The sequence below is a fragment of the Myxocyprinus asiaticus genome, chromosome 24 (genome assembly GCF_019703515.2).
Source record: "Myxocyprinus asiaticus isolate MX2 ecotype Aquarium Trade chromosome 24, UBuf_Myxa_2, whole genome shotgun sequence".
NCBI classification, from domain to species: domain Eukaryota; kingdom Metazoa; phylum Chordata; class Actinopteri; order Cypriniformes; family Catostomidae; genus Myxocyprinus; species Myxocyprinus asiaticus.
In genome coordinates, this window is record NC_059367.1 from 5,489,491 (window position 1) to 5,513,844 (window position 24,354).

The window sequence follows — 24,354 nt, forward strand, 5'->3', positions numbered from 1 at the left end:
GGCTGAATAGGAGGCTGAATAACAGTAGCAATATAAAGGCTGAATAACAATGTTGTCAATGCATAAAGAACAGCAGAAGTTTGATTCATAGCATCCTAACACATGGAACAAACAAACAAAAAGTGACAGATGAATTTTTGACAAAACACTGTAGTTTGATCGGAGCCTTTGGCGTCAACAACAAAAGATATTACGTTTTCTCCTCCCTTTTAAAAGTTGATAAGCCTTAGTTGATATGCTATCCTAACTATACAGGATTATATGATTGGTTGCATTTTAACATTAGCATCTAGAATAATTTTTCACTGCTTTCCATGACCTAACAGTTGAGATTCACTACTTTTGTGAAGATGCACTGTTTGAATCATAACATTTTCTCAATGACTCTTAAAATCACATGAGTAGAACCAAAATGTGTGAATTAATCTACTCATTTGTGGTTTTTCTCTGAATACATTTCATGTTAATAAATCCAAGTGGAATCAAAACTCAACTGGCAGCACAAAAGAAAACACTTCACGAAGCAACTAGCAAATTAATGATTTGTTTCAGGTAGAAATGGGGTGGGCAGTATCTGCAGCAGGCAGTTTCACTGAGTTCACATTCCCACGCTGTGATTGGTGGAATGCAGAGAGGGGGAGGGCCTTGAGAGGATTCACCTGTTTACCTGTTTCAGGTGAGTGGGAGAGTGAGTACAGGAAACAGACAAGAGAGCAGGTGATTAAACAGCTGGCTTTTTGGGGGGGGGATTATTCTGAGTTTGCTTGCTCCATTAAGAGGTAATCTCATATAATTTCTGCGAAATATATTATTTAGGTTTAGCTACGATTTATATTAAAGAGAATTGGAACTCAATTGGCTGTGACATGAGGGCTATAGTTTGGAATTTGCTCTTTATGAGAGCTACGAGAAATTAAATCCTTGCCTGTACTTGGCTTCATTAATTAGTTTCTCTGGCTTTTTTAATTTCTCATGAGCCTGAAATGATTATTGGAGGCCATTAGTAAGCAAGTGCTCACAGAGGGCATTTTAAATATATAGCTCTGTAATTTCAGTGTGTGGAAGTGTTCATGTTAAAGTATTCAACCGGTGCAGTCCTCTGCTCTTCAAGAGTGTTTGCTCTATGGGGTGGCTGTGCAGGGCATGTGAATTGTCTCAAATGATTTATAGACATTGATAAGAATCACAGTTTTCTTATGCTTTGAAGTTTTATAGACAAAAGTTTTTTTTTTTTTTTCAGTCTGTTTCCTTTCTTTTTGATACATTCAACTCATGATTCACAGTGAATAATGTCTAAGCCATACCATACTATATGCCTGATTTTAAACTCTTGAGTTTGTCAAGCTGTAAAAGTGTTATTTGCCATTATTAAATTGTATTATTTATAGTGGTCCCAAAAATTATTTGGACACTTAAGCCACACGTTTTTTGGGAGAATGAGTGCCGATACTTCCTTTTCGGTACTCACCGATACCTGTTTTTATTTATTTATATATATATATATTGCAGTTTTCAAATAAAATACGTGAGACTGATGATTTTAGGACAGCATGTTCATTATTTTTCAGCAACTGTTGAAAAAGACATAAAAAATCATTTTTAGCTATTACAAAATTATCAAAAAGCTGACCCACTGACATTATTGATTTCAGTAACTGTAACCTAAAAGCAATGTATTACATTTATATTTACATATAAAATAATACATGTTTAGCTCTCGCATTGTCAAAAATGAATAATTCTAAAATTGTACAGAAAGAACATAACCAATATGTAAAAGCTGTATATCAATAATGATACTTTCGCAAAGGTAACAGAAGCATCTGTGCATGTTAACATGTATGGCCTTATGAAATCTTTCATAATTTTCCAAATTCAGTCTTATTTTTACACACATTCCATGTTTTCAGTTTTTTTTTTTCGTTTTTTTTTTTTTCAGAATTTCATGTTTTTTAATGTTATCATCAATATTGTGTCTAAAACTTTTATTCATTCATAAAACTTTAATCAATGAAAATAATACTTTTAATTTTCAACATGATATTGCATTATTTTTGTCAAATAAAGTGCTGCACAATAAAGCGTCACAGATGTGAGATATTGCTGAAAAATAATACAATTATTATTTGTTTTATTAGTAGTAGTAGTAGTAGTAGTATTCCAGTGAATATTACATAACTATTAAGTAGTCTTTTTTCCATTTAAATTTAGCTTTTATTTTGGAGTGAAGCCCTTTCCATTTCTGTGTGTTTTTGATGGTAGCTTCTCACCTCACTACATGACCCAGTGTGATTATTGAACCACAAAATGCTGAGATTTAATTAAATTAAAATGTAGTCTGTATGTGCTTCGTGCTACAAAGTGAATTTGCTCTCTGCTCTATCTCATTTGCTATGAACAGAGCGTGCATTATGCTTATAATGAGATGTTTTCGCTAATGAGCAGCTGGCTTCACACATTCACTTTGAAGCACACGGCACATGCACACTATATATTTATCTCATTAAATCACAGCCTTTGCGGTTTAATAATCACACTAGGACATATTATGATTTTAATTTGTGCGCTGAATGTTTACGCAGTGACATTCGTATGTCAAATTGAATCAGCTTTTGGTATCAGAGCATTTTTAGGAGTACAAGTACATGAGCGCAGTATCGCTATCGGGACATCCCTACTTAAAAATGTATGAATGTTACATTTTTTACATTCAAAACAAGTGCCATTTATTATTATTAATTATTTATTTATTTTTAATATCGTACAAACACGCTTTTCAAGCAAAAAGAATTTTAGCATGTTTCAAATTGTAAAACAGTAGATCAAAATGAAGACATAACGTATTTGGACACTTTGTGGTTTATCAAACATTAGTGGAACATGCTCATAGTTAAAGCTGAAATGTGCCAATTGAACTCCATTTCGCCCATGCCTAAATCCGTGTGTGGTCATATAAATGATTTTTTGAATAAGCTGATTTTTGATAGTTGTCAGCATATTGGTGTTCATGTTCACGCAGTCACCAGTTGACACCAGTTGGGTGGGAGCCATTGTAAAAATGGTTTTAAAAAAATCAGTTAGTTCTGAGGAGAAAAGTCACATCATAATTTTTGCAGATGTCACTTTGTTTGGTATTTTGTTGTATAATGCAATGAATTCTTACATTTAGTGTGACTGAGTTCAAAAGTTTCTAAATTTTTTGGGGGCCACTTTATATCTGTAATATATTGGTATAGATATCAGCATCGCCATTACAAACCCATATCGGCCTTCCATTAAAAAGAAACAGCAAAAAAATATTAAAAATCCACCTGCGGTTGCTGATTTGATTTATCTGTATTACATTGGTTGACGTCACTTATGGTGCACTTCAAAGTGATTAATGATTCATTTTTATGTCTTTAAAGTGAAACTGGAAGCTTGTTCTCATTACAGCCCAGCTAAAATGACATTTGAATTTGCCATATGTGAGACCCTTATCAGGATCAGATGATTCACACTTGCAAATGAGCTGCCCAGTCAGCATGGGACAATCACACTCTGTGTTTTTCCCCACCACTCTTTCACAGGTTTTCTCAGAGAAGACATTTGGCTATGAGCAAGCTGTGGTTCAACTGCACCTTACCAGTGTTTGCATTATATGTCATTGCAGTATGCCTAAATCATGCAGGTGTGTATAAGTATTTATTTTGTAACTTATTTCACACTCTTTTCAAGGGTTTTCTGTGTTTAAGGTCAGTGTTTTTCACTTTGTGTGGGCTGTATCGAGTTTCAACATGTGACCGCGTTATGCATAAATTAACCCTGCATATTAAAAAGTTGCGTTGGCCTCCCACAATCCAATTTATGCAAATTCTGACTATGAACAGTAGCTCAGAGCCAGTAATATTTAATGTGCTTGCATTGTATTGTATGTGCATTGTAGACTTAAAAAACAAAAACAAAAAAACAGCAGATGTAGCATGCACAAAACAATTCGGTTGAGAATGATTTGCATCATATTAATTGCATTTGAATTAGAGCATGAAAATGCAAGATATTTGACTCTGTACAGATAAGTCTCACTGAGGTTTGAACCCAGTGTAGTTGATCAACATGTTTATGGTAGGACTGTTTTGATTCAAGCTGGGAGAGGCAATCCATAACCCGTGAATCACGAGACACTCCTTGAGTTTTGTTGTCAGTGTACATTGCAAATAGGAGTGACACAGTCGCCTAACATGTTCTGTGGTTTTGGCGGTGCTAAGAACAAAGTGAACCTGACAATCTGTAGCATTTCTCTTCAGAAAAAAAATAGCAGATGCCCTTGGCAAAGGCTGGACTGTTCAGCCTGTGCTTGAACTGCAGAAGACAGGTTATTCCCCTGGAATAGAAAGGAAATGGTTTTTCTAAAAAGAAATGGTGATTTTGAGACAGCAGTGTCTGAGGATAGTGTCAGTTCATTTTACACAAATCACCTTATTGCTTTGCTTTGCAATTTTGATTGAAAAAAACAACAACAACAAAAACCCAAAATAATTGTTATATGTAACATTTGTCCTTTATAGGGATAGTTCACCCAAAAATGGAAACTCTGTCACCATTTACTCACCCTCACGTTGTTCCAAATCTCTGTAACTTTCTTCTGTGGACCACAAAAAGGAGCTGTTAGCTGATAGCCTCCATCACCTTTCACTTTCATTGTAGGGAAAAGATGCAATGAAAGTGAATGGTGACTGAGACTAACATACCAATCTCCTTTTGTGTTTCACTGAAAAACTACAGCATACGGGTGATTAACCAGCCTAAAAATGGTAAATTTTCATATTCTGCATTTGTCATGCCATGACAATTTTGCATATTGTTGAGCCTATGCAGTTCATAGGTCATACTAATAAAAAAATAAAAAAATTAAAGACATTTGCTTCTGTTGGGGTTTTTAACTTTAAATCAGTTCTTTTTATAAAAAAAAAATGGTTCTTTTTAATCTACAGTGTGAAACATAAAGCACAACCAACATAGTCTGATTACCGGACGAATGACTCTTTTGAGCTGGTTCTTTTGTATCTACAGTGCGAAACATACAGCACGACCAATATAGTCTGATTCCCAGACAAATGACTCTAGAGCCAGTTCTTTTGAATCTACAATGCGAATCACAAAGCGTGACCAATAAAGTGTGATTCCTGAAAGAATTACTCTTTTGAGCTGGTTCTTTTGAATCGACAGTGCGAAACATACAGCACGACCAATATAGTCTGATTCCCAAACGAGTGACTCTAGAGCCGGTTCTTTTGAATCTACAGTGCAAAACATATAGTGCAACCAACATAGTCTGATTCTCGAACAAATTACTCTTTTGAGCCATTTTTTTGTATATACAGTGCGAAAAACATACAGCACGACCAGTATAGTCCTATTCCCATATGTAGACACAAGACAGGAGTTTGTAAACTGAATGATCATAGACTCTCATCATTTTATGTCTTTCTCTTTCAGCACTTACTCTGGCCATACAGGTGACATCCACTGGACCACAGACTATCAAGAAAGCTCAGGGGGAGAGCGTTACTCTGGGCTGCACGTACACCGTTGACCCCTCGGATGTGGGAGCGTTGGACATTGAGTGGACAGTTGTCAGTCAAGACATGACCCAGAAAGATCAGCTGGTGAGAGAGGGGGAGAGTTTCAGATGAGATTAAAGCATATACTCATGATTTATTAGGATTTATTGAGCTTGGATTGATGCTCAGGCTGGTAACTTGCATCTAAAAGAGCTATTGCATGTGCCTGATGAAAACAGTTAAAGCTCCTTGTGCAAAACATTAGAATATGTGTTGGGGAATAACTAACTAAGGGGCCGTTCATACCAAAGAAGTTCTTGCATGGAATTAAACAAGATGCAGCACAACGAATAGTACAAAAAGTTTTCAAACAAAAAATTTTGTTTGTCTAGATTAATGTGCAATGCTTAAAGAGGACCGTCTAGCGTATGTTTACATAGAAAAACAATTAAAAACGCAAATGTTCAATTGTGAGTTGCAATGTCTCTAAAGCCGTTTCACAAGCATGGTTCTCTGTTCTGAATACAGTTAGCCAACCGTGCTGAGAAATCCAGACCGAGCACACTGTTCCAAACCATGCTCAAGGGGAAATGCTACTGGAACTGTTACTTATTGCATTCAGAAATGTTCGGTCTGTTGGTGGAAAATCACTTTGTTAAATTCACTATGTAGTGAATAGCGAATAAGTGAATGATTCGGCAATGTTGGACACCGCATGAACATGTAAAATGCCTCTGTAACTTATATTCTCTCGTGTGCCTCATGAGTTCAGCACTGTGGCGAGATGTCATGATAGACATGAGCAGAGGCAAAATTTCCAGTTTTACGTTCTCTGTTTCTACCATGACAGCTACTTCCAGTTGTTGTGTGAGAAAGTCTCTTGACATTGTGCCGGTGCTTATGTCATTACTATAGCAAACAATGTAGATACACCGGCTAGTGACGACACTGTCTGAACAAACAGATCAGATTTCATCACTTGCAAAATGAAGCAAATCAAGCAAAGCCTAAAAGCAGGAATGCTACTAATTCTGTAGCGAGACAGTAGCTTAGCTGTTTTCAAAATACTGAAGTGTCTCCAGAAACAAGCTACCTTTTAGTCTAGAAAATTATTAGTGAAGCTATCTTTAGTAGTTGAAAGAATAATTCTACCTGAACGATAACGTTGCATAGACTGAGTTACCTTTGCTAAGAGCAGCAAAATTAGATCTAGCGTATGATTTTGTTGATGGGTTGGACCTGTCCCATTTTGTCTAACCCCAACAGAGTTGAGAATATCCATAAATGCTAATCGCAGTCTATCATTTTCGTTATCTATGTGGATAACGGGATTACATCCTGAGGTTACCAGAGCCTGCCAGATCCATCTCCGGTCCTGCCTGATGTCCGATTCCCACTGTATCGCTGAGTGATGATGACCCACTTTATCGCCGAGTGATGATGACCAACTGCAGCATGTGCCAGCCAGATTTCACTTCAGTCTACTAAGACAGACTTCACAGAGGATGAATTGATGCAAACTCAAAGACATGGGATTCTTCATGAGCCACTCCATGAAGCATGGGCTCAGGATGGAGTTCACCAAAATTACCTGCCATAAGCTTCCAGTCAGACTGCGATGCTCCTCACTATCAACTTGGTCAAAGGAGGGACAACACTATCTTAAACTACATAGAAAATGAATTAACCACTAACAAAAGCCTTCATTGGCCAAAATCAAAGGGCAATGCATCTACGTGTATTTCCTCAGTTAATTCGGGATAACTTCAAGGACTTTAACAGTAAAATTTATATTTAATATAAAATCATTCTGTTTAAACATTGACCCACAACACTTACTTAGTTTACCTATTTTAACCACTAATAGTTCTAAACATAAATAACTAATACTGGCAATATATTTACGAATTTTCTGTTATAGCATAATTTCATGTACAGCCACTTTGAAACAATGCCTGTTGTGAAAAGCTCTGTACAAATAAGTTTGACTTGACATTCTGTCACACAGAAATAGGCAATAATTGTGCAACCTCAGTCAGTAATTGAAAGCACTTTGCTAAAATGTCCTCTTTAAGTGTCAAACAGACTCAAATGCATCGTTGGTGCCATTTATTGAATAACAAGTTTGTTTACACATCACAAATGATCCGTTCAAAAAACAGTTAACGGTAGTTAAGGGTATTTTAAGTTTTGTTAGTTGTGTAAATTTACCCTAATTGAGAACATTATTAAGTGCCTTTACATGAATATTCTTACCGATTATGCTTGACAATAAACTGACAATATAAATGGCTTAAATGATTTTCATTTATTAGAGTAAGGTCAAAAACAGTTTTAGCAAAAACCGATCAACACAGGTAGACTTTTGCCAATTACTCCGATTTCTTTACCGGCACTCTAACTGGCTTATCCAATGTGCGTTAGAATTGTTTACATTTTGACAACAAAATGCGAGAATGTGATTTTAAAATCTCATGTAAACGCAGGTTTCTTGTGTTGTCGGATTCTTATGTAAACGTTTGTGCCACATACATACTGCCTAGATTCATTGTTAATTTTTACAGTTTATTTTAATCAAATTTTTTGTCTTATGACAAAAATGTCTTTTAAATTTAGTCAATATGTTGATGTTATTCATTAATTCTAGTCAATTTTACTCTAAAATGACAAATTTGTTTGTCAACAAAAATAAAATTTTACTTGACGATAATGCAGAAATGACAAAGATGTGTCAGAATGTAACAGATCAAACTTTAACCAAATATTCAAACATTTTGAAAAATGTATTTAAACATGTATCAAGCTTATTAAAAATATATCAACATAAACAACAGTATTAGCTACTTTTTAGAAGTTCATGTGTTTTAGAGACTATTCAGTGTTTTAGAAAGTTTAGGATATTGTGTTATGTGTAGTGTGTTTTTACTGAAACAACATATTAAATAACTTTAATAACTTTATTTTTATAGCACCTTTTAGCAATTTAGCACAAAGTGCTTCACAAAATATAAAATCAAAACACGCTAATTAAAACAAGCGCCAAGTGCTTGACATAACATTCAGCCGATCTAATATCCCAGGGCAGGCTGTTCCTTAATCATGGGGCCTTCACTACAAACGCTCTATCACCTTTTGTTTTCTATCTGGATCTTGGAACAGCCAGCATTTCACAACAAGAAGATCTAAGAGGTCTAACTGTTTAAGGTCTTAAAAGTACTGCTAAATAATCTGGCGCCAAACCATGTAATGCCTTATGTGTAATTAATAACATTTTAAAATCAACCCTAAAATGAACTGGTAGCCAATGCAAAGAAGCTAAAACTGGAGTAATATGATTAAAAGACCTCGTTCATGTCAAAAGTCTAGCTGCAGCATTTTGCACTGATTGTAGCTGTACTAAAGTGCATTGATTTAAAACTGAAAACAGTGCATTACAATAATCAAGGCGAGATGAAATTAAAGCATGAATAAGTTTGACTGTATCCGTAAAACTCAAAACCTGTCCCTTAATGTTCCTTAACTGATAAAAACAAGGCTGAACTAACTTCCTGACGTAATATTCAAAACTTAAATTTGTGTCAAAATAGACGCCCAAATTTCTCACCACCTGCTGAATATTCAGGACCACCTGTCTAAGTGCTGACTCAATCTGACTTTTTTTTAGAATCGTGACCGATTATGACAACCTCTGTTTTATCAGAATTTAACTGCAGAAAATTACATGCCATCCATTTAAAAAAAAAAATCTGCTATACTCTTTTGAAGAACATAGAGGAGGACATCTCATCTCCTACAGACACTACAAATTTCCTATTTGACAAATAGGAAACAAACCAGTGTAAAGCCACCCCAGATATTCCCACCCATGTCTTAAATGTGTCAATTAAAACTGAATGATCAACTGTATAAAACGCTGCAGTTAATTCAAGCAAGACTAAAATGGAGCACTCTCCAGAGTCCTCCGCCATCAATAAGTCATTGGTCACCCTAAGAAGGGCAGTTTCTGTACTGTGATTTTCTCTGAAACCTGACTGACATTTCTCAAAAAATATTTATCCTTCACTACCTCTAACAGTTGCTTCGCCACTGCTTTCTCTATAATTTGTTAGATGAAAGGTATCTTTGATATTGGTCTATCTATAGTTATTAGCAACCGAACGGTATAATGAAGGCTTCTTCAGAATCGGTTGAACTATCGCAGTCTTTAACTTCTCTGGAACACAAGCGAGCTATTTACTATAGACAACAAAGAAGGGTCCCAATAACTTCCTTGTTAGTCTTAAAGGAACAACATCTGTACGACAACTAGATGGTTTCAACTGTTGTACAATTTTATAAAGATCTTGCTCTGAATAGACGAGAAAGAATCCAACAGACTCCCCCTACAACCCGATTATTCCACACATGGAAATTAACAACGCAATTTACGCATTCTTCGTTATTGTTGACGAAATAAAAAAATCCTGCGTCAGCAAACATTTTTCAGTAATTCCATTGACGAGATCAACACTGCTCTTATTGTAAAAGTAAAGTATATAATCTAATAGTTATAGGCCTTTATTTGAAGAGGTTCACTTTGAAACCATCTATACAGTATGCTATTGATCTCTTTAAATTTGGCAAAATAAACCTATGCAGAAGCATTTACAATTTGCAGTCTCTTTTCTGGAAAAATGGACCAAAAATATCAATGACTTATGTTGCAGTACAATGTTTTTGGTCCAAACAGATGTTTTCTAGAATAAAATTAGAAGAACCAAAAAAGGACACGAACCCTTCAATATGTCCCACCCAACCGTCTGATTTCAATGGGACATACAGCAACACAGAAAAGAAAATAATGTTTGTCAAACCATTTTATGGGGTCTTTAAAAAGATATTAGCTAATAACTTTAAGGTAGTTAGCAACTTTTGTTAGTAACTTGTAGTGTGCCAAGCTATTTTCAAAAGAAAAATGTAACTACTTTAAGACTATCTTGTAGCTTGGGAAGCAACTGTTTCAAAATAGCTTTCCCAACACTTAAAATACAAACCCTAAGACCTTTCTAGGGAGTAAATGATGGGCTGAACCGTAAGAAATCATGCAATTGAGCTTTTCATCTCTTTTCGTAACATCTGGTGTTTTTGATAAGACAAAAATGGATGAATGTTTATTCATTTCCATGGAGGTCACAGTTTTGTCCTGATCAATCATACTGTATCACACTGGCAGATTTTGTAATGTCTTTGATCATTTGTCTCCTGGCCAAATTGCCTAACATTAAGCTTTCTGTGAATGTGCGCAGTGATTCTGTGAAATCCTTCTGTTTAGCATCTTAGAGACTCCGTCCTAATGACAGCAGGTGGTTAGACCTGTTACTTTAGATAAAACTCACTTGTCTGCCATCACCCAAACTCACCAAGATGGATCTCTGTCTGTCTGCCTGTCTATCTCTTAGATCTTATCTTACACCGGGGGGAAGGAGTACAAGCTGGGAGATGCATCCCTCATGAGTCGTTTCCTGTTTGTTGGAGACCCCAGCCGCGGAGACGCGACGGTCACCATTTCTGACCTCCAGGTCTTAGACACGGCCACGTACCAGTGTAAAGTGAAGAAATCACCAGGCATCGATTCGAGGAAAATCACTTTATTGGTGCTAGGTGAGAACGGGTGTCAGAAATTAAACTTTTCCCATTGAGCAGCAGTATTTGCCCACTGGATTTGATTTTCAGGGGTATTTCTATCTTTTTGGGTGCTATTTTTAAAATAAACTTTTTGTCATCCTTGTATGTCTTATACTTAGATTTAAAGGTGCAATCAGTAATAGTTCACCAATAGTTCATCTATCAAATTCTATCATTTACTCACCCTCATGTTGTTCCAAACCTGTTTGACTTTTCTTTCTTTTGCGAAAATTAAAAATAATAATAATAATTTTAAAGTATTTATACATCATAGTAGTTCTCCCTTGGAACTGACATTCATTGAAAAATCATTATATAACAGCATTGTTCTTATTTTAATGCCATAAAAACATGTCTGTGTTGCAGTAATGAGAATTCCTCTTGAAAACAATGGGAATAGTTAAAGAAACAAATCAACCAAAAACGAAAATTCTCTCATTTACTCATTTTCATGCCATCCCAGATGTGTATGACTTTCTTCCTTCTGCAGAACACAAAGATTTTTATAAGAATATCTCAGCTCTGTAGGTCCATGTAATGCAATTGAATGCTAGAATGGAATATTGAGAAATGGATGTTGCTATTAAAAATAGAGACATTTATAATGGGGCCATTTTTTGCCCCCACGTTTTGAATTTCAGGGGCATTTTTGTGACTTTCGGTGGCGTTTTCTCCCTGAGCCCTGGTTAAGGTGAGAATGTGCACTTTCTCTTTCTTCCTTGACTGGTTTTGATACTTATCAAACTCCGGGTTTCTGTTTTACCGTTCTCTCCACCCTATCATGCACCTTTCAACTGGTCTTTCTCTATGACATGAGTGGAATGATAGGTGGGGCGGACACTCTATGTTAACACCTTTCTCCTGTTGTTCTCCATTAACCTCTTCCCAACCTTGACACCTCGCCTGTCTACAGCCCCAGTAGAACGCAAATAACCGCAAACTTTTCAGCGCACTTGTACTGTATATTCCCCATTCAATTTCTCCATAGGGATTTAAAAAACCAAACCAAACAGCTCTAAAGTGAATCAAAACAGAATATAGGGCTGGACTTTGATTTAATCGGGAATTGATTGGATCGTGAAAAGTAGGCGGTGGTTCCAGACCTGAACGCTTGCTTGTAGACAGACGTTTTAATTGTATCTCTGATTTAGAATTTAGCTGCAAAAATGGTGATCTTCTCTTCAATAAATCTATTAAAACTCTGATGCAAGCAAATCATTAAATCACTAAAAACAATTAATGGTAGTCTCCAAGTGGCATTTTTTCCTTTACTAAATTGTTTTAGCAAAAAGAATAAAAATAAGTAGGTAAAGTATATCTATCAATGTTATATCTGTGCACATTAAAGAAAACTAGATCATGTTTGCAAGTTTTTGTGGATATTTGATCAACCGTTACGGGAAAACTGTAGGTCAGTTCAGTTCGAAAAGTCAAAGCAATGTGAGTCAGAACAGTCTGAAGGTCTGTACCAAATTTGGTAGATGTAGCTTGAAAGCTTTATGAGGAGTTATGATTGGAATTTTTGGTCTTGCAGTTGTTTAGGGATTAAAAAAAAAAAAAAAAAAACCCTTAACAGCTTAAAGTGTAGAACAGTACAGTATGTTGGCTTTTTCAAGCCAACATAATTTATTTTTTCCCCTCGTGTTCATTAAGCAAAACGTGCTTTATTTTTACTGTATTTTATGTCACAAAGGCTGTTTGGTCAAATGGTTCCTCTGATTGAAAACAAAAACCTTGTTCTAAGCCATTTCAGAGCAAATACAAAAACCTTTTGAGACATATCACCCTGTCGTAGTCCTAACCAAATATCACAGATGTTGCAGATTCAAACCAAATCCGTTTGCTCAATGTATTGGCACATCATTTGACTGTCATGTTTCTTTTTCTGCTGATTTCTCACAGTACAACCTTCGGCCCCTAAATGCTGGGTGGAAGGCAGCGAGGAGAAGGGTGGAACGGTTTCGCTGCGCTGCAAATCCTCTAAGGGTTCACCTCCTCTAAAATATGTATGGACGAAAGAGAGTGGAAATATGCCACCGACCGCAATACAGAGTAAGTTCCCCACCCATGAACGCAGGTCTGGTTTGACAACACACTGCTAATACCTTCAAGCATAATATTCGGTTCTGCTTGAATAACCTGTAGCTTCAGGCTTGTACATTGTAAAGCACATCAGCTGCTGTAGTCAAAAACAAAAACATTTTTAAGGCCTCATAGCAACCAAACAGGTTTTTTTTGTGTGCAATCTGCTGAAAATGTTGCTGTCAGGGCATACGAAATGGCTGCACATTCTCAATGGCTCTTTTGTTTGAAGATCTCCAAACTGGAGAGATGTTAATTGGAAACCACAGTGACGGCTACACGGGGAAATACCTTTGTGAAGTCCGCAATGAAGTTGGCACAGAACGATGCACCTACACCCTTCAAGCATATAACCGTAAGTATGGGTGTGTCACAGTATTTACAGCCACCCTAAAAGTATTTGCATTTACTTAAAGTATACATGTCATTGCATTAGATAACTAAATATCAAAGCAGAGTAGCATTAATTTTAGAGGAGGATAGCACAAACACACTTCAAGCAAAACTTTTCACAAGATGATGTTTGTTAGGTTTGAAATGATAAAACAATATAGTGTACTGTTCAAAATTAAGATGAAAAAGCATTTGTACTTTTTTTTTTTAAAGCCATTTCAAAGTAACACACATTTAAAAGAATAGTTCACCCAAAAATGAAAATTCTCTCATCATTTAAATTAATCTCACCCGCATGCCATCCCAGATGTGTATGACTTTCTTTATTCTGCAGAACACAAATGAAGATTTTTAGAAGAATATCTCAGATCTGTAGGTTTATATAATGCAAGTTAATGGTGGCCAGAACTTTGAAGCTCCAAAAATCACATAAAGGCAGCATAAAGTAATCCATATGACTCCAGTGGTTAAATTCATGTGTTCTGAAGCGATATGATAGGTGTGGGTGAGAAATGGAAGTCCTTTTTTCTTACTAAAAATGGAGATTTATAGTAAAAAAAAAAGGACTTGAATGCTGATCTGTTATAAATATAACACAGAACAGCCCAATGTACATAACTGATATTAAAAATAGGAAGAAATAAAACTATTCCCATGTAATATAATGAAATGTGATGGGTCACACAGGGACTATTTTGCTTTTCACAATAATTGTAATTTTAACAGTAGTTTACCGTAAAAAAATACATGTATTCTCTTGTTAAACATAATATACATTTTTACTGTTAATAAACTGTCATACTTTTTACATTTAAAAAAACAATTTTTACAATATTTTATCATTGTCATGATAAATATATCATTTTATTGTATTTGTTACGGTAACTACCCATTGACTAATTAACTTTTTGTTTTTCGTTTTTTACCTTAGAATTTTTACATTATTTTACTGTTAAAATTACAGACATTTTCTACTGTGTGTGTCTTAAGTGCTCAAATAGTTTTTTGGGCCAGTGTATGGGTGCCATATTTATGCAAGGGTCTTTTTATGTCTAATGAACCAATACCATAGATCTATGTCAATCTATGTCAATTAAATCTAGAAAGTCTCTTTTGCATTTAGCATCCTTTTGTCCAAGGTTCAGCCTTGGTTTAATTGCTCAGGGTAAAGTAAGGTAACCGCAGCAGTGTTTCTGTTTATAAAAAACATTATATGTGACCTTGTGTGAAATATGCAGCCTAGAGGATTTTCTGTAAAAATGTTAGTTTCATAAACCCATTTACTCTGCAGATGATTTCTGAATCTCTGAAGGTGATTGAAAACAGCGGCACTTTCAGGTGAATTGCTACTGAGGTTAAGGAATTTCTGAACATATTCGACTGAAGTTTATCTGTGCTTCTCTAGCCACTAATAAAGTGGGAGTGATTGTGGGAGCTGTGATTGGTGCATTGTTGTTGCTGCTCCTCCTCCTCCTTCTGATCTGGCTTCTGATTTGCTGCTGCCACAAGCGGCGCTATGAAAAAGAGGTTGCCAATGAGATCAGGTGAGTTACTGCTGATTTATTATTTATTTACAGCCTGATCCCATGAATGTGAAATGTCTGTGGCGACACATTTGCAAAATGATATGATGTGGTTTCTTACACGTTTCTCGACAGTTCTGAGGTGAAGTGTAATTTGCTCCCAAACAGATGAGGTTTTCTTGGTTAATGCGCAATCGAGTTTTAAACAAACAAAACCGACCTCCCTATCCTAAACTTGAAACCTAAACGTAACTGACTGTCATAGAAGCAAATGTGACATGACAAATGCAATTGCTGTGACAACCACGTCATTTTGTGGTGCTTCTATGACATTTTTGATTTCGAAATCGATTGTAAGTTAAATATGCATTTTGAATTTCTGACCCCACTGATTCAGAATTAATTTTAAGCCATTAAACGTATCTAGAAGCTAACGTTACTGTTTAAACAGTATGTGATAATGGGGTCTGTGGTATCAAGATGCAGTTGTGGTAGTGTCACACACTAGTGTCTTACTACTAGTGTTGGGTAAGTTACTCTAAAAAAGGAATCAATTACTAACTACTAATTACATCTTCTACAGAGTAATTAGATTACTGTACTAATTACTCTGTCTGAAAAGTAATTGCTTTACTTATTACTAATTTCTTTCTAAAACACTTATCAACCTCGACCAGATGAAAAATACAAGGATGGACATGAAATTGTTCTTTTAATTCTTTCAAATAAATCATATAAAATCAAACAAATTATTCATGAACTGAATAATTTGAAGAATTATTAAGGGGGCTGCATTTAATTAGAAAAAATAAATTTTAACATAAGACATTCAATTTTGATTTTAAATTGTTTTCACTATTGTTTTATATAGAATTGTTCTATAGTCTATACAGTATTTAACACAATTACATCAGAAGTAACTGTAATTAAATTATTTAAAAATTAAGAGTAATCCCATACTTTTTTCAACGAAAAAGTAATTTAATTACAGTAACTGATTACTTAGTAATTTTTACACTCAACACTGCTTACTTCATACTTTGACAGCCACTGATCCACAACAGATCTCATTCATGAATTCCTGGTTGACTAGTCAGCAACGCCTTCTTATTCAAAGCTCACAACCACACCCAACACTAATCATCTCAAATAAATTAGTTCCCAAATTGCTGTGTGGGTATCTCACAATACACAGTGACCCACAATATAAACATTCGGTACACTGAACAACATTTGGTGGTGACATAGTGGGCTAAAGCACATAACCGGTAATCAGAAGGTTGCTGGTTCGATCCCCACAGCCACCACCACCATTGTGTTCTTGAGCAAGGCACTTAACTCCAGGCTGCTCCAGGGAGATTGTCCCTGTAATAAGTGCACTGTAAGTTGCTTTGGATAAAAGCATCTGCCAAATGCATAAATGTAAATGGTACGTGATATTTACCTTGATTTTTGTACCTTGATGTCACACATCACATGCCTCGTATTTCATTTCAAGCATGCTCTTCACTGACATTGTGTTGTCTTATTGGTAAATTAAATACAACTTATTTTAGTGGCAAAATTTTTTGTCATGGTAGAAATGACGCCACCGCTGAGACAGTCGTAATTTGTGTAAAAATAGGTGAAAATTATTTTCAGTGAATAGTTATTGAAATGGTTAATTTCACTCTTTTAGATCATCATAGTTTTTAAGACTATTCCGAGTTCAATACAAGTTAAGCTCAATCAATAGCATTTGTGGCATAATATTGAGAACCATAAAAATTCATTTTGACTTGCCACTCCTATAAAAAGCAAAAATCTGGGCCAGTATTCACAACAATTTTTATCTTAATATGAGGATTTCTCCAAAGAGTTCCTAGCTAGGAGTTTTTGCTTAAAGCCTATTAACAAAACTGTTAAGAGCTAAGTTTTACTAAGGAAATCTTAAGATAAGAGTAAGGTGGGGGCCTGGGTAGCTCAGCAAGTAAAGACACTGACTACCACCCCTGGAGTTGCAAGTTCAAATCCAGGGCGTGCTGAGTGACCAATGCCCCAGTTGCTAGGGAGGGTGGAGTCACATGGGGTATCCTCCTCATGGTTGCTATAATGTGTGGTTCTCGCTCTCAGTGGGGCGCATGGTGAGTTGTGCATGGATGTTATAATATTATATTATTAAGATTCATTGATTCAATTGTGATTCAGGCAAAACCTTTTTAAATGGTCAATGTCATAATATTCTAATATATAATTTTTTATGTGGATTGACGACAGCATCTTTGCTTCGGGTCATTTGTGAGTCACTCTTAAGGATTTAGAAGTCCTCAGGCGACTTCTAAGCTGTCGTGGGTTTAGGAGCTACTTTTAGCGTTAAAATTATTCATGAATTACTCTTAGATGAAACTTTTATGAGTCCTAAAATTAGGAGTGACATGGCCCTAATTTTTAAGAGTCCTCAATTTCCTAGTTAGGAGCTACTTTTAGCCTGAAGATGTTTTGTGAGTATGGGCCCTGGGTTCCAGTGAGGCACTTACAATGGAAGTGAATGGGTCCAATCTGTAAACATTAAAATACACACTGTTTTAAAAGTAAAGCCACAAGACATAATATGTGTGTAAACATGATTTTAGTGTGATAAAATAATTTACTAACATTTTCTGTATAAAGTTATAGCCAATTTTACAACTTCATTGCCATGACGATGTAATGTCAACAAACCCTAAAATGACTATAAAAATGACGATTTAAACAACTTTACGGCTCAAATAATACATGAGTTTTAACAGAAGAATTAATGTAGGTGCTTTTATAAAATAAGCCTCACATATCTGCCTTTAAACCATCCAAAAACTGGCCGCATTGACTTCCATTGTAAGTGCCTCACTGTAACCTCTTTTTTATTTATTTATTTATTTTATAAGAAAAGGAAGGACTTGTCGAATATATTTTTTGTGGTAATCAACATTGTCAAAAATGCTGTCGATTGAGCTTAGCTTGTATTGAACCTGGAATATTCCTTTAAAAATGTATTTAATTCATTTTTAAGATGGAATTTCATATTTTAAGATTGAAAAGCTGGAACTGGGACCAGGATGAAACAGTCTATATATAAAGGCATTTGGAAAATAGCAAAAATAAACTAGATTGGGGAAGTTTGTCAAGACAAACTTTGATATTGGCTCGATAAAGCCTTTAAAAAGTTTAAACTAGTTTCAAAATTACAAGTTTGATGGTTATACAGACATTACAGTAGGCAAATCAGCAGCAAGCTAGATAGATAGTCAGACAGACTGTCAAATAGATCAATCAGATAAATTGACAAACAGAGCAACTTGAAGCAGATTGTAGGTTTGTTTACATTTGAATTTTTTGACAGTTGGAAATGGAATTTGAATTTACGAACATTCCTTTGGCTTATTTAAACATTCCGTCAATGTAAGTTTATGGGAATGTTTTCAGAAATATTTTTTTTCCCTGATCATCCATTGTACGAATACCTTAAGTCCGTTGACTCCATTTAGTAAGAAAATGCATAGCATATTATTCCAGTACAGTCTTAATTTAAATTCAAATTTTAAATTTACGAACATTCCGTTGAACATTCTGTCATATATATGATAATATGTGATGACAACTATGTGATAATAAATGGCTTCATATGATCACTATCCTTAAAAAGTTTTTTTTGCATGATCAGTCATATTTTCAAAATCAATGCCAAAATTTTACAATTTCTGCCAGGGTATGCAAACTTTTGACAACTGTATAAAGGCATTTGGAAAATAGCAAAAATGAACTAGATAGGGGAAGTTTGTCCTAATATATATATATATATATATATATATATATATATATATATATAATTATTATTATTTTTTTGTATATATATATATATATATATATATATATATATATATATATATACATTTTTTTTATTTTTTTATTGTCCACTGTACAAAGACCGTAAGTCCATTCAGTTAGAAAAGACATATCATACTATTCCAGAACAGCTGAAAATCTGAACCAGTTTGGTGTTTGTAGCTTGAAAGCTTTTTTGAAAAACAAACAAAAAAACCTAAACTAAGTTATGCTACAAGTCTGTTCTACTTTGTCAAGCCAACATAATGAAGGCATGGCAAAAAAGTTTCCAAGACATTTCTAATGTGGCCTTCATATGATGGCTAAACAACACACCTGACCAGGCTAAAAGACTACCTAGACCAAGAGTTTTTAAACTTTTCATTGCCAAGGACCCACAAATATGATGATATTCTTCAGCTTTATATTTTCATGTATAAAGACACAATTTTACTGTGTGAGAAAAATTGTGTGATATATACTAGGTAACATGTTAGCTAAATTAAATAACTGGATTTTATATTGTCATTGTACTAAAGCCAAAATATATGAATAAAATATTATCTGTAAAATATTATCTCCAAAAATATTTATTTTGTACTATTACAGTGTATCACTATACTACACTATATTACAATGTATCATTTTTCTTATCTTATTTTCACTATTAATATTTGTATGTAAAAACCCCACATCTAGACCAATGTAAACCATCAAGGCTGGTTTAACTATCTTTTTTAAACAGGGTCCCCACTTCTGATGTTTTACTGTATATTGTAAATAATTATGATGATTGTGGCTAACACCATTCCCTAAACCCTATATATTCTTAGGGAGGATGTGGCTGCGCCGGAGAGTCGCCCAGGAAGTCGTAACACAAGCTTCCGTTCTATACTGAACTACCGTGCCCATCCAGGCATTAACTACAGCTCAGTTCGGAATGCAGAGGTCTTGCGGGCTGGATCAGGTCGCAGCAGCACTTACACCGAACGGAGTAGAGTCCAAAGGGAAGCCAGTATGCCTGCTAGTGATCCTAGGCCTCCGCTACGATATGACAGCAAATATGGATACCCTGTATAACTGACGACCTGCCAGTGGGACTCTGAACTAAAAAGATTAAACTCACTAAAAACTGTGCAAAACCTTTGCAAGATTTGTGAACCTTAAACCTGCACAGAAGGCAAACTGCATAATAATAATTGCATAATAGTGATCTACTAATATATGTGTATAATAGTGTTTATGTATTTTTGTATGATTTTATTTTAAGTATTTGCATAGCTGGACATTTTGGTTAAAATGAAAGAATTTCATCAGATTATGATGGTAATTTGAAGAGTTGTTAAACAAAAAAAAAAACTTAAACTACCTTGTAAATTTGAAAGTAATAGATTTAAAATGTGTGATCTAAGTGATTGTTATGTTACACAATTATACACAGTATTTGGGCACTTAAGCTATGCTTAATGTATGCATGCATTATATGGCAAAATATCAAACTAAGTGGCATTTATTTTCACATGTGTGAACAGACTTTATAAATCCACTAAAAATCATCTTGACACCAGTTGGTTAAAAGTCATTGCAAAAATGGCTCAGAAAATGTGTTTGCAGAAGCCACTTGGTTTGATATTTTGTCATCTAATGCAATGACATTCTGACATTTTCAAAATGTCCAAAAGTGTCTGAATACTTTTGGGGCCACTGCAGTAGGAACGTTTGGTGAAATATGGTTAACATTAATGAATGTTTTCAAATTGTGACTGATAAACCTTTAACTTTTAACCTTGGAAGCTTAAAAATGAAATGTTAAAGTAAATGACTCGTTTATACGTTTACACATTTAATATCAGACTTTGGTTTAAAATAGGCAATTTTTTATCATTCAAAGTAATAGTACACAAACTGTTAGAATGATGTTCAAAACACGTATGATTTTCTTGCTTCCCTGAAACACAAAACCAATGTTCATTGAAACTATTCCTTTTAAGTTCTAAAAAAGTAACCTGAATATCTTAAGATGTCTGTAATTCATTTTTGGTTGCTGGAGAAAACTTCCCCTGTGAATTCACCTGCCCTGACAAGCATTCATTTCAAATGAGCACTGTGATTGGAGATGATGGGGAAATAAATAATTTGCTGTGTCTGATTTGCAGCTGCCAACTAACAGGTCAATCAATGCACTGCTGTGGTAATTCTGTACAAGAGCGCCCCTTGGCTGCAGTGTCTTTAGAATCTCCCATTACCAACCTTCCAAATTAACTCAGAAATTACAAATTACAATTCTGTCATTATTTTAATGACACTCCAAACCCATATGTTGTTATTACCTGAGCGAAACACAAAAGGAGAATTTCTTCATACAGCTTTTTTCCATATTATGACAGTTTATAGGGACCAATCTGTCAAGCTCTTCAAAAGAACATAAAAGTAGTCCATACGACTCGTGCAGCATATTCCAAGTATTCTGAAGCCATACAATAGCTTTCAGTGATGAACAGACTAGAATTTAAGCCATTATTCATTCTCAGTTCTCAAAGCAAATTCGCAATGTATGGCACCGGTTAGACATCTGTTCGCATGTCTCATGACCATATGCCATTGTATAGACAGAATTTTTTTTTTACAGCATGCAAATTTGAAAAAACATTAGTAAACGATAACAGAATTTTCATTTTAGGGTGAACTATTCCTTTAAACAGTCTGTTTGGCTCCAATACATTTTTTCTTGACCATTTTTGCCTAATAACCTCTGATTATGGGGAAAATGTGTCTCGACTAATGAAAGGAAAATAAGAAGAGTGCATGCGAGAAAGAAAAGGAGATCTAAAAGAAATAAGACCCATGTGTGTTTCATGAACCTGTACACAGCGTAATTGTCCTTATTGGTCGTTTGTAGCAGGTGACCAATATCCTGTGTGTGTGTATGACGACACCCCCAAGTCTCTATGATATTCTGGTCTCTAGATATGACTTATTAAAAGCATTAGCACAGGTCTTGTCAACACATTGCATGATCTGATATATTGTTTATGTCCATTGCCTGAGTATGAGCAATAATAATAGTGATACTTGCTTTAGTTAATAATATAATTATAGTTCTGTAGCATATGCATGTGATGTTTTATTCAAAACAATTCTGGATGACAGATTGTTCTCCATATTGAAGCATTAAACCTGTTTGTCAATTAAGAAAAAGTGGCTTTGGTGATTTAAATATTGTTTGCTGGACAAAAACACAGTATTATAATGGTTGTGCAATGATTCAGTGAGACAATGTCTTGACTGTGACTCAGTGGCGGATTTAGGCATAGGCAACATGGGCAGCCACCCGGGGTGGCATCTTGCCGGGGGCAGCACGGGGCGCTTGCCGGGGGCTGATTGGGTAAATCTTATTGCAACGTACCCTTTTAAATTGTACAAGAAATAAATGTGCTTGTGTTCTAATTTTAGGAAAGATTTTGCCTAGGATTTTCAGGATTTTTCATTTTGTCAACTAAATTACTGACGAAAATGTGTGCTGACAATGTTTTTTTTTGTTGTTGTTGTTGTTTTTGTTAATGATAATGAAGATGAGATGAAAAAGGGTGCTTCTCATTTCTAAAATTGTGCATCCTCGTTTCTTTTCCTTGCTTCCTTTCCTCGCTTCCTAGCTCCACCCTCTAAAGAAATGAAGAAAGGATCCAAGGAAAGGAAACGAGGACGGAGGAATTAAAGCAAAGTGGATTTGTAAAATGAAATGTCCTGCAGCTCACTCACGCGTCACTTCAGAGCACGTTTTTGCGCAGCTGCAGTACCTCAGTGCGCTTGCCATTATGTTATTGAAACTTTATTTATTAATATATTCATAATAAATCCAAATAATTCAAGATGCACTGTTGAAGTATGTGTCAATTATGGTTTATTTCAGCTGCAGAGGTGATACATGAATTAAAACTGTCGAGTCAGACGTGAAGGGAGAGGAGAATTAATACGTGCGTCAGGTGCATCGAACAAAAAGTCTTCTGCATATGATGCTCCTGTGTTTCCTCGCTCAATCATCCTCAAGAAGCTTCCTCTGACCTCTGTCCTTACCTCCTTGCAGTGCATTTCGAGAACTGATACATCCTTTATGATGGCGGACTTTGATCGGTTTCCGGGTCACAGGCTCGAGCGAGGAAACAAGGATGCACAATTTAAGAAATTAGGAAATTAATTCTTAACTAAACTTATACTGTATTATGAAATATTCACTAAATGTAATGCATTTTTTTGTCAAAGGACAAAAATTATGACTAAAATAAAAAACTGTGAAAACTAACACCGATTCAAGCTCAGGTACTTAAATTTTATTCATTATAAATTGAACAGCACAGAACCAAAAAGGACATAAAAAAAACAGCCATTTAAAGCCAAAAGATCAAAAGCAATCATTTTAAATGATTTACTTTTTTTAAATTTTTTTATGTGAGTTTAATATTCATCCAATATAAAGACATTAATTACAAAGACATGAAAATATACTGCATAATGCAACATGTTCATGTACCCTGAAATCGACCCCATCTCCTGAATTACTGACAAGCGCCAGCCCCATCCAACATTTTTGCATCAATTCGAATGTGATCATCTGTCCTTGTGGTACTACTGTTAACGCGATGCGTGAGTAATGTTTGCATTCACATATAACAATAGTGTGCATGACTCAGAGGTTGCATTTTCTCTCTAAAATTGCATTTTTACTTTACTGACAGTTAGGTTTAGGTTTGGAGTACGAGTTAGGGATGGTAGGGTTAATAAAATATGCATTCATGTTGACTGTATTATATCATTTACAACTAAAAATTAGGACTGTCAATCGATTAAAAATGTGATTTAATGACATGGTATGCCGATTAATCGAATTAATCGCAATTAATCGCACATGTAAATATATAGAGAAATCCCCTCAAATAACAATAATTACATTTATAATAATTACATAACTAGAAATAACATATTTTATTTATAATTATTGAAATATATACAGTATATTGAAAAAAATTATGATAATTAAAATGCAAAACATTATTGTGGCAGACAAGTAAAGCATTGATACGATAAAACAAAAATTGGCTTTAGAATCCAATATATTATTTATTTCCATATTATTTAACATAAACCTATTATTGTCCTACAGTTCACAGTAATCCAAATGAATTTGCCAATCTGTCTGAGGTAGACTTATTATGAAGGCTTTTCAAAGGATATGTCAATGTACACCTGTGTCAGACGGACGCTTTTGGAGCATCTCATTTTGTTCGTGTCACGTCATAAAAATGCTGCTTTTA

The 24,354-nt window shown here is 35.0% G+C and overlaps 1 protein-coding gene across 2 annotated transcripts; it reads left to right on the plus strand.

Annotated features, from left to right (window-relative positions):
- The first annotated feature begins 689 nt into the window (after positions 1-689).
- On the plus strand, positions 690-22,447 carry LOC127415419 (coxsackievirus and adenovirus receptor homolog). Of its 2 annotated transcripts, none has more exons than XM_051654125.1 (8): positions 690-717; positions 3,570-3,670; positions 5,479-5,648; positions 10,982-11,183; positions 13,110-13,259; positions 13,522-13,644; positions 15,088-15,226; positions 19,879-22,447. In XM_051654125.1, the coding sequence occupies exons 2-8, from the start codon at positions 3,595-3,597 to the stop codon at positions 20,123-20,125; spliced, it is 1,107 nt and encodes a 368-aa protein (XP_051510085.1). In that variant the 5' UTR covers positions 690-717; positions 3,570-3,594; the 3' UTR covers positions 20,126-22,447. The 2 variants fall into 2 exon arrangements, with proteins under 2 accessions (XP_051510085.1, XP_051510084.1); XM_051654124.1 differs by having other exon boundaries at positions 703-779.
- Positions 22,448-24,354: the final 1,907 nt, after the last annotated feature.

Excerpts from the sequence above, each read along its gene's own strand:
- LOC127415419 (XM_051654125.1), top strand. The coding sequence starts at position 3,595 with ATGAGCAAGCTGTGGTTCAACTGCACCTTACCAGTGTTTGCATTATAT. Across the intron at positions 5,649-10,981 it reads TGACCCAGAAAGATCAGCTG|ATCTTATCTTACACCGGGGG; the intron begins GTGAGAGAGGGG and ends TCTATCTCTTAG. Across the intron at positions 15,227-19,878 it reads GAGGTTGCCAATGAGATCAG|GGAGGATGTGGCTGCGCCGG; the intron begins GTGAGTTACTGC and ends ATATATTCTTAG.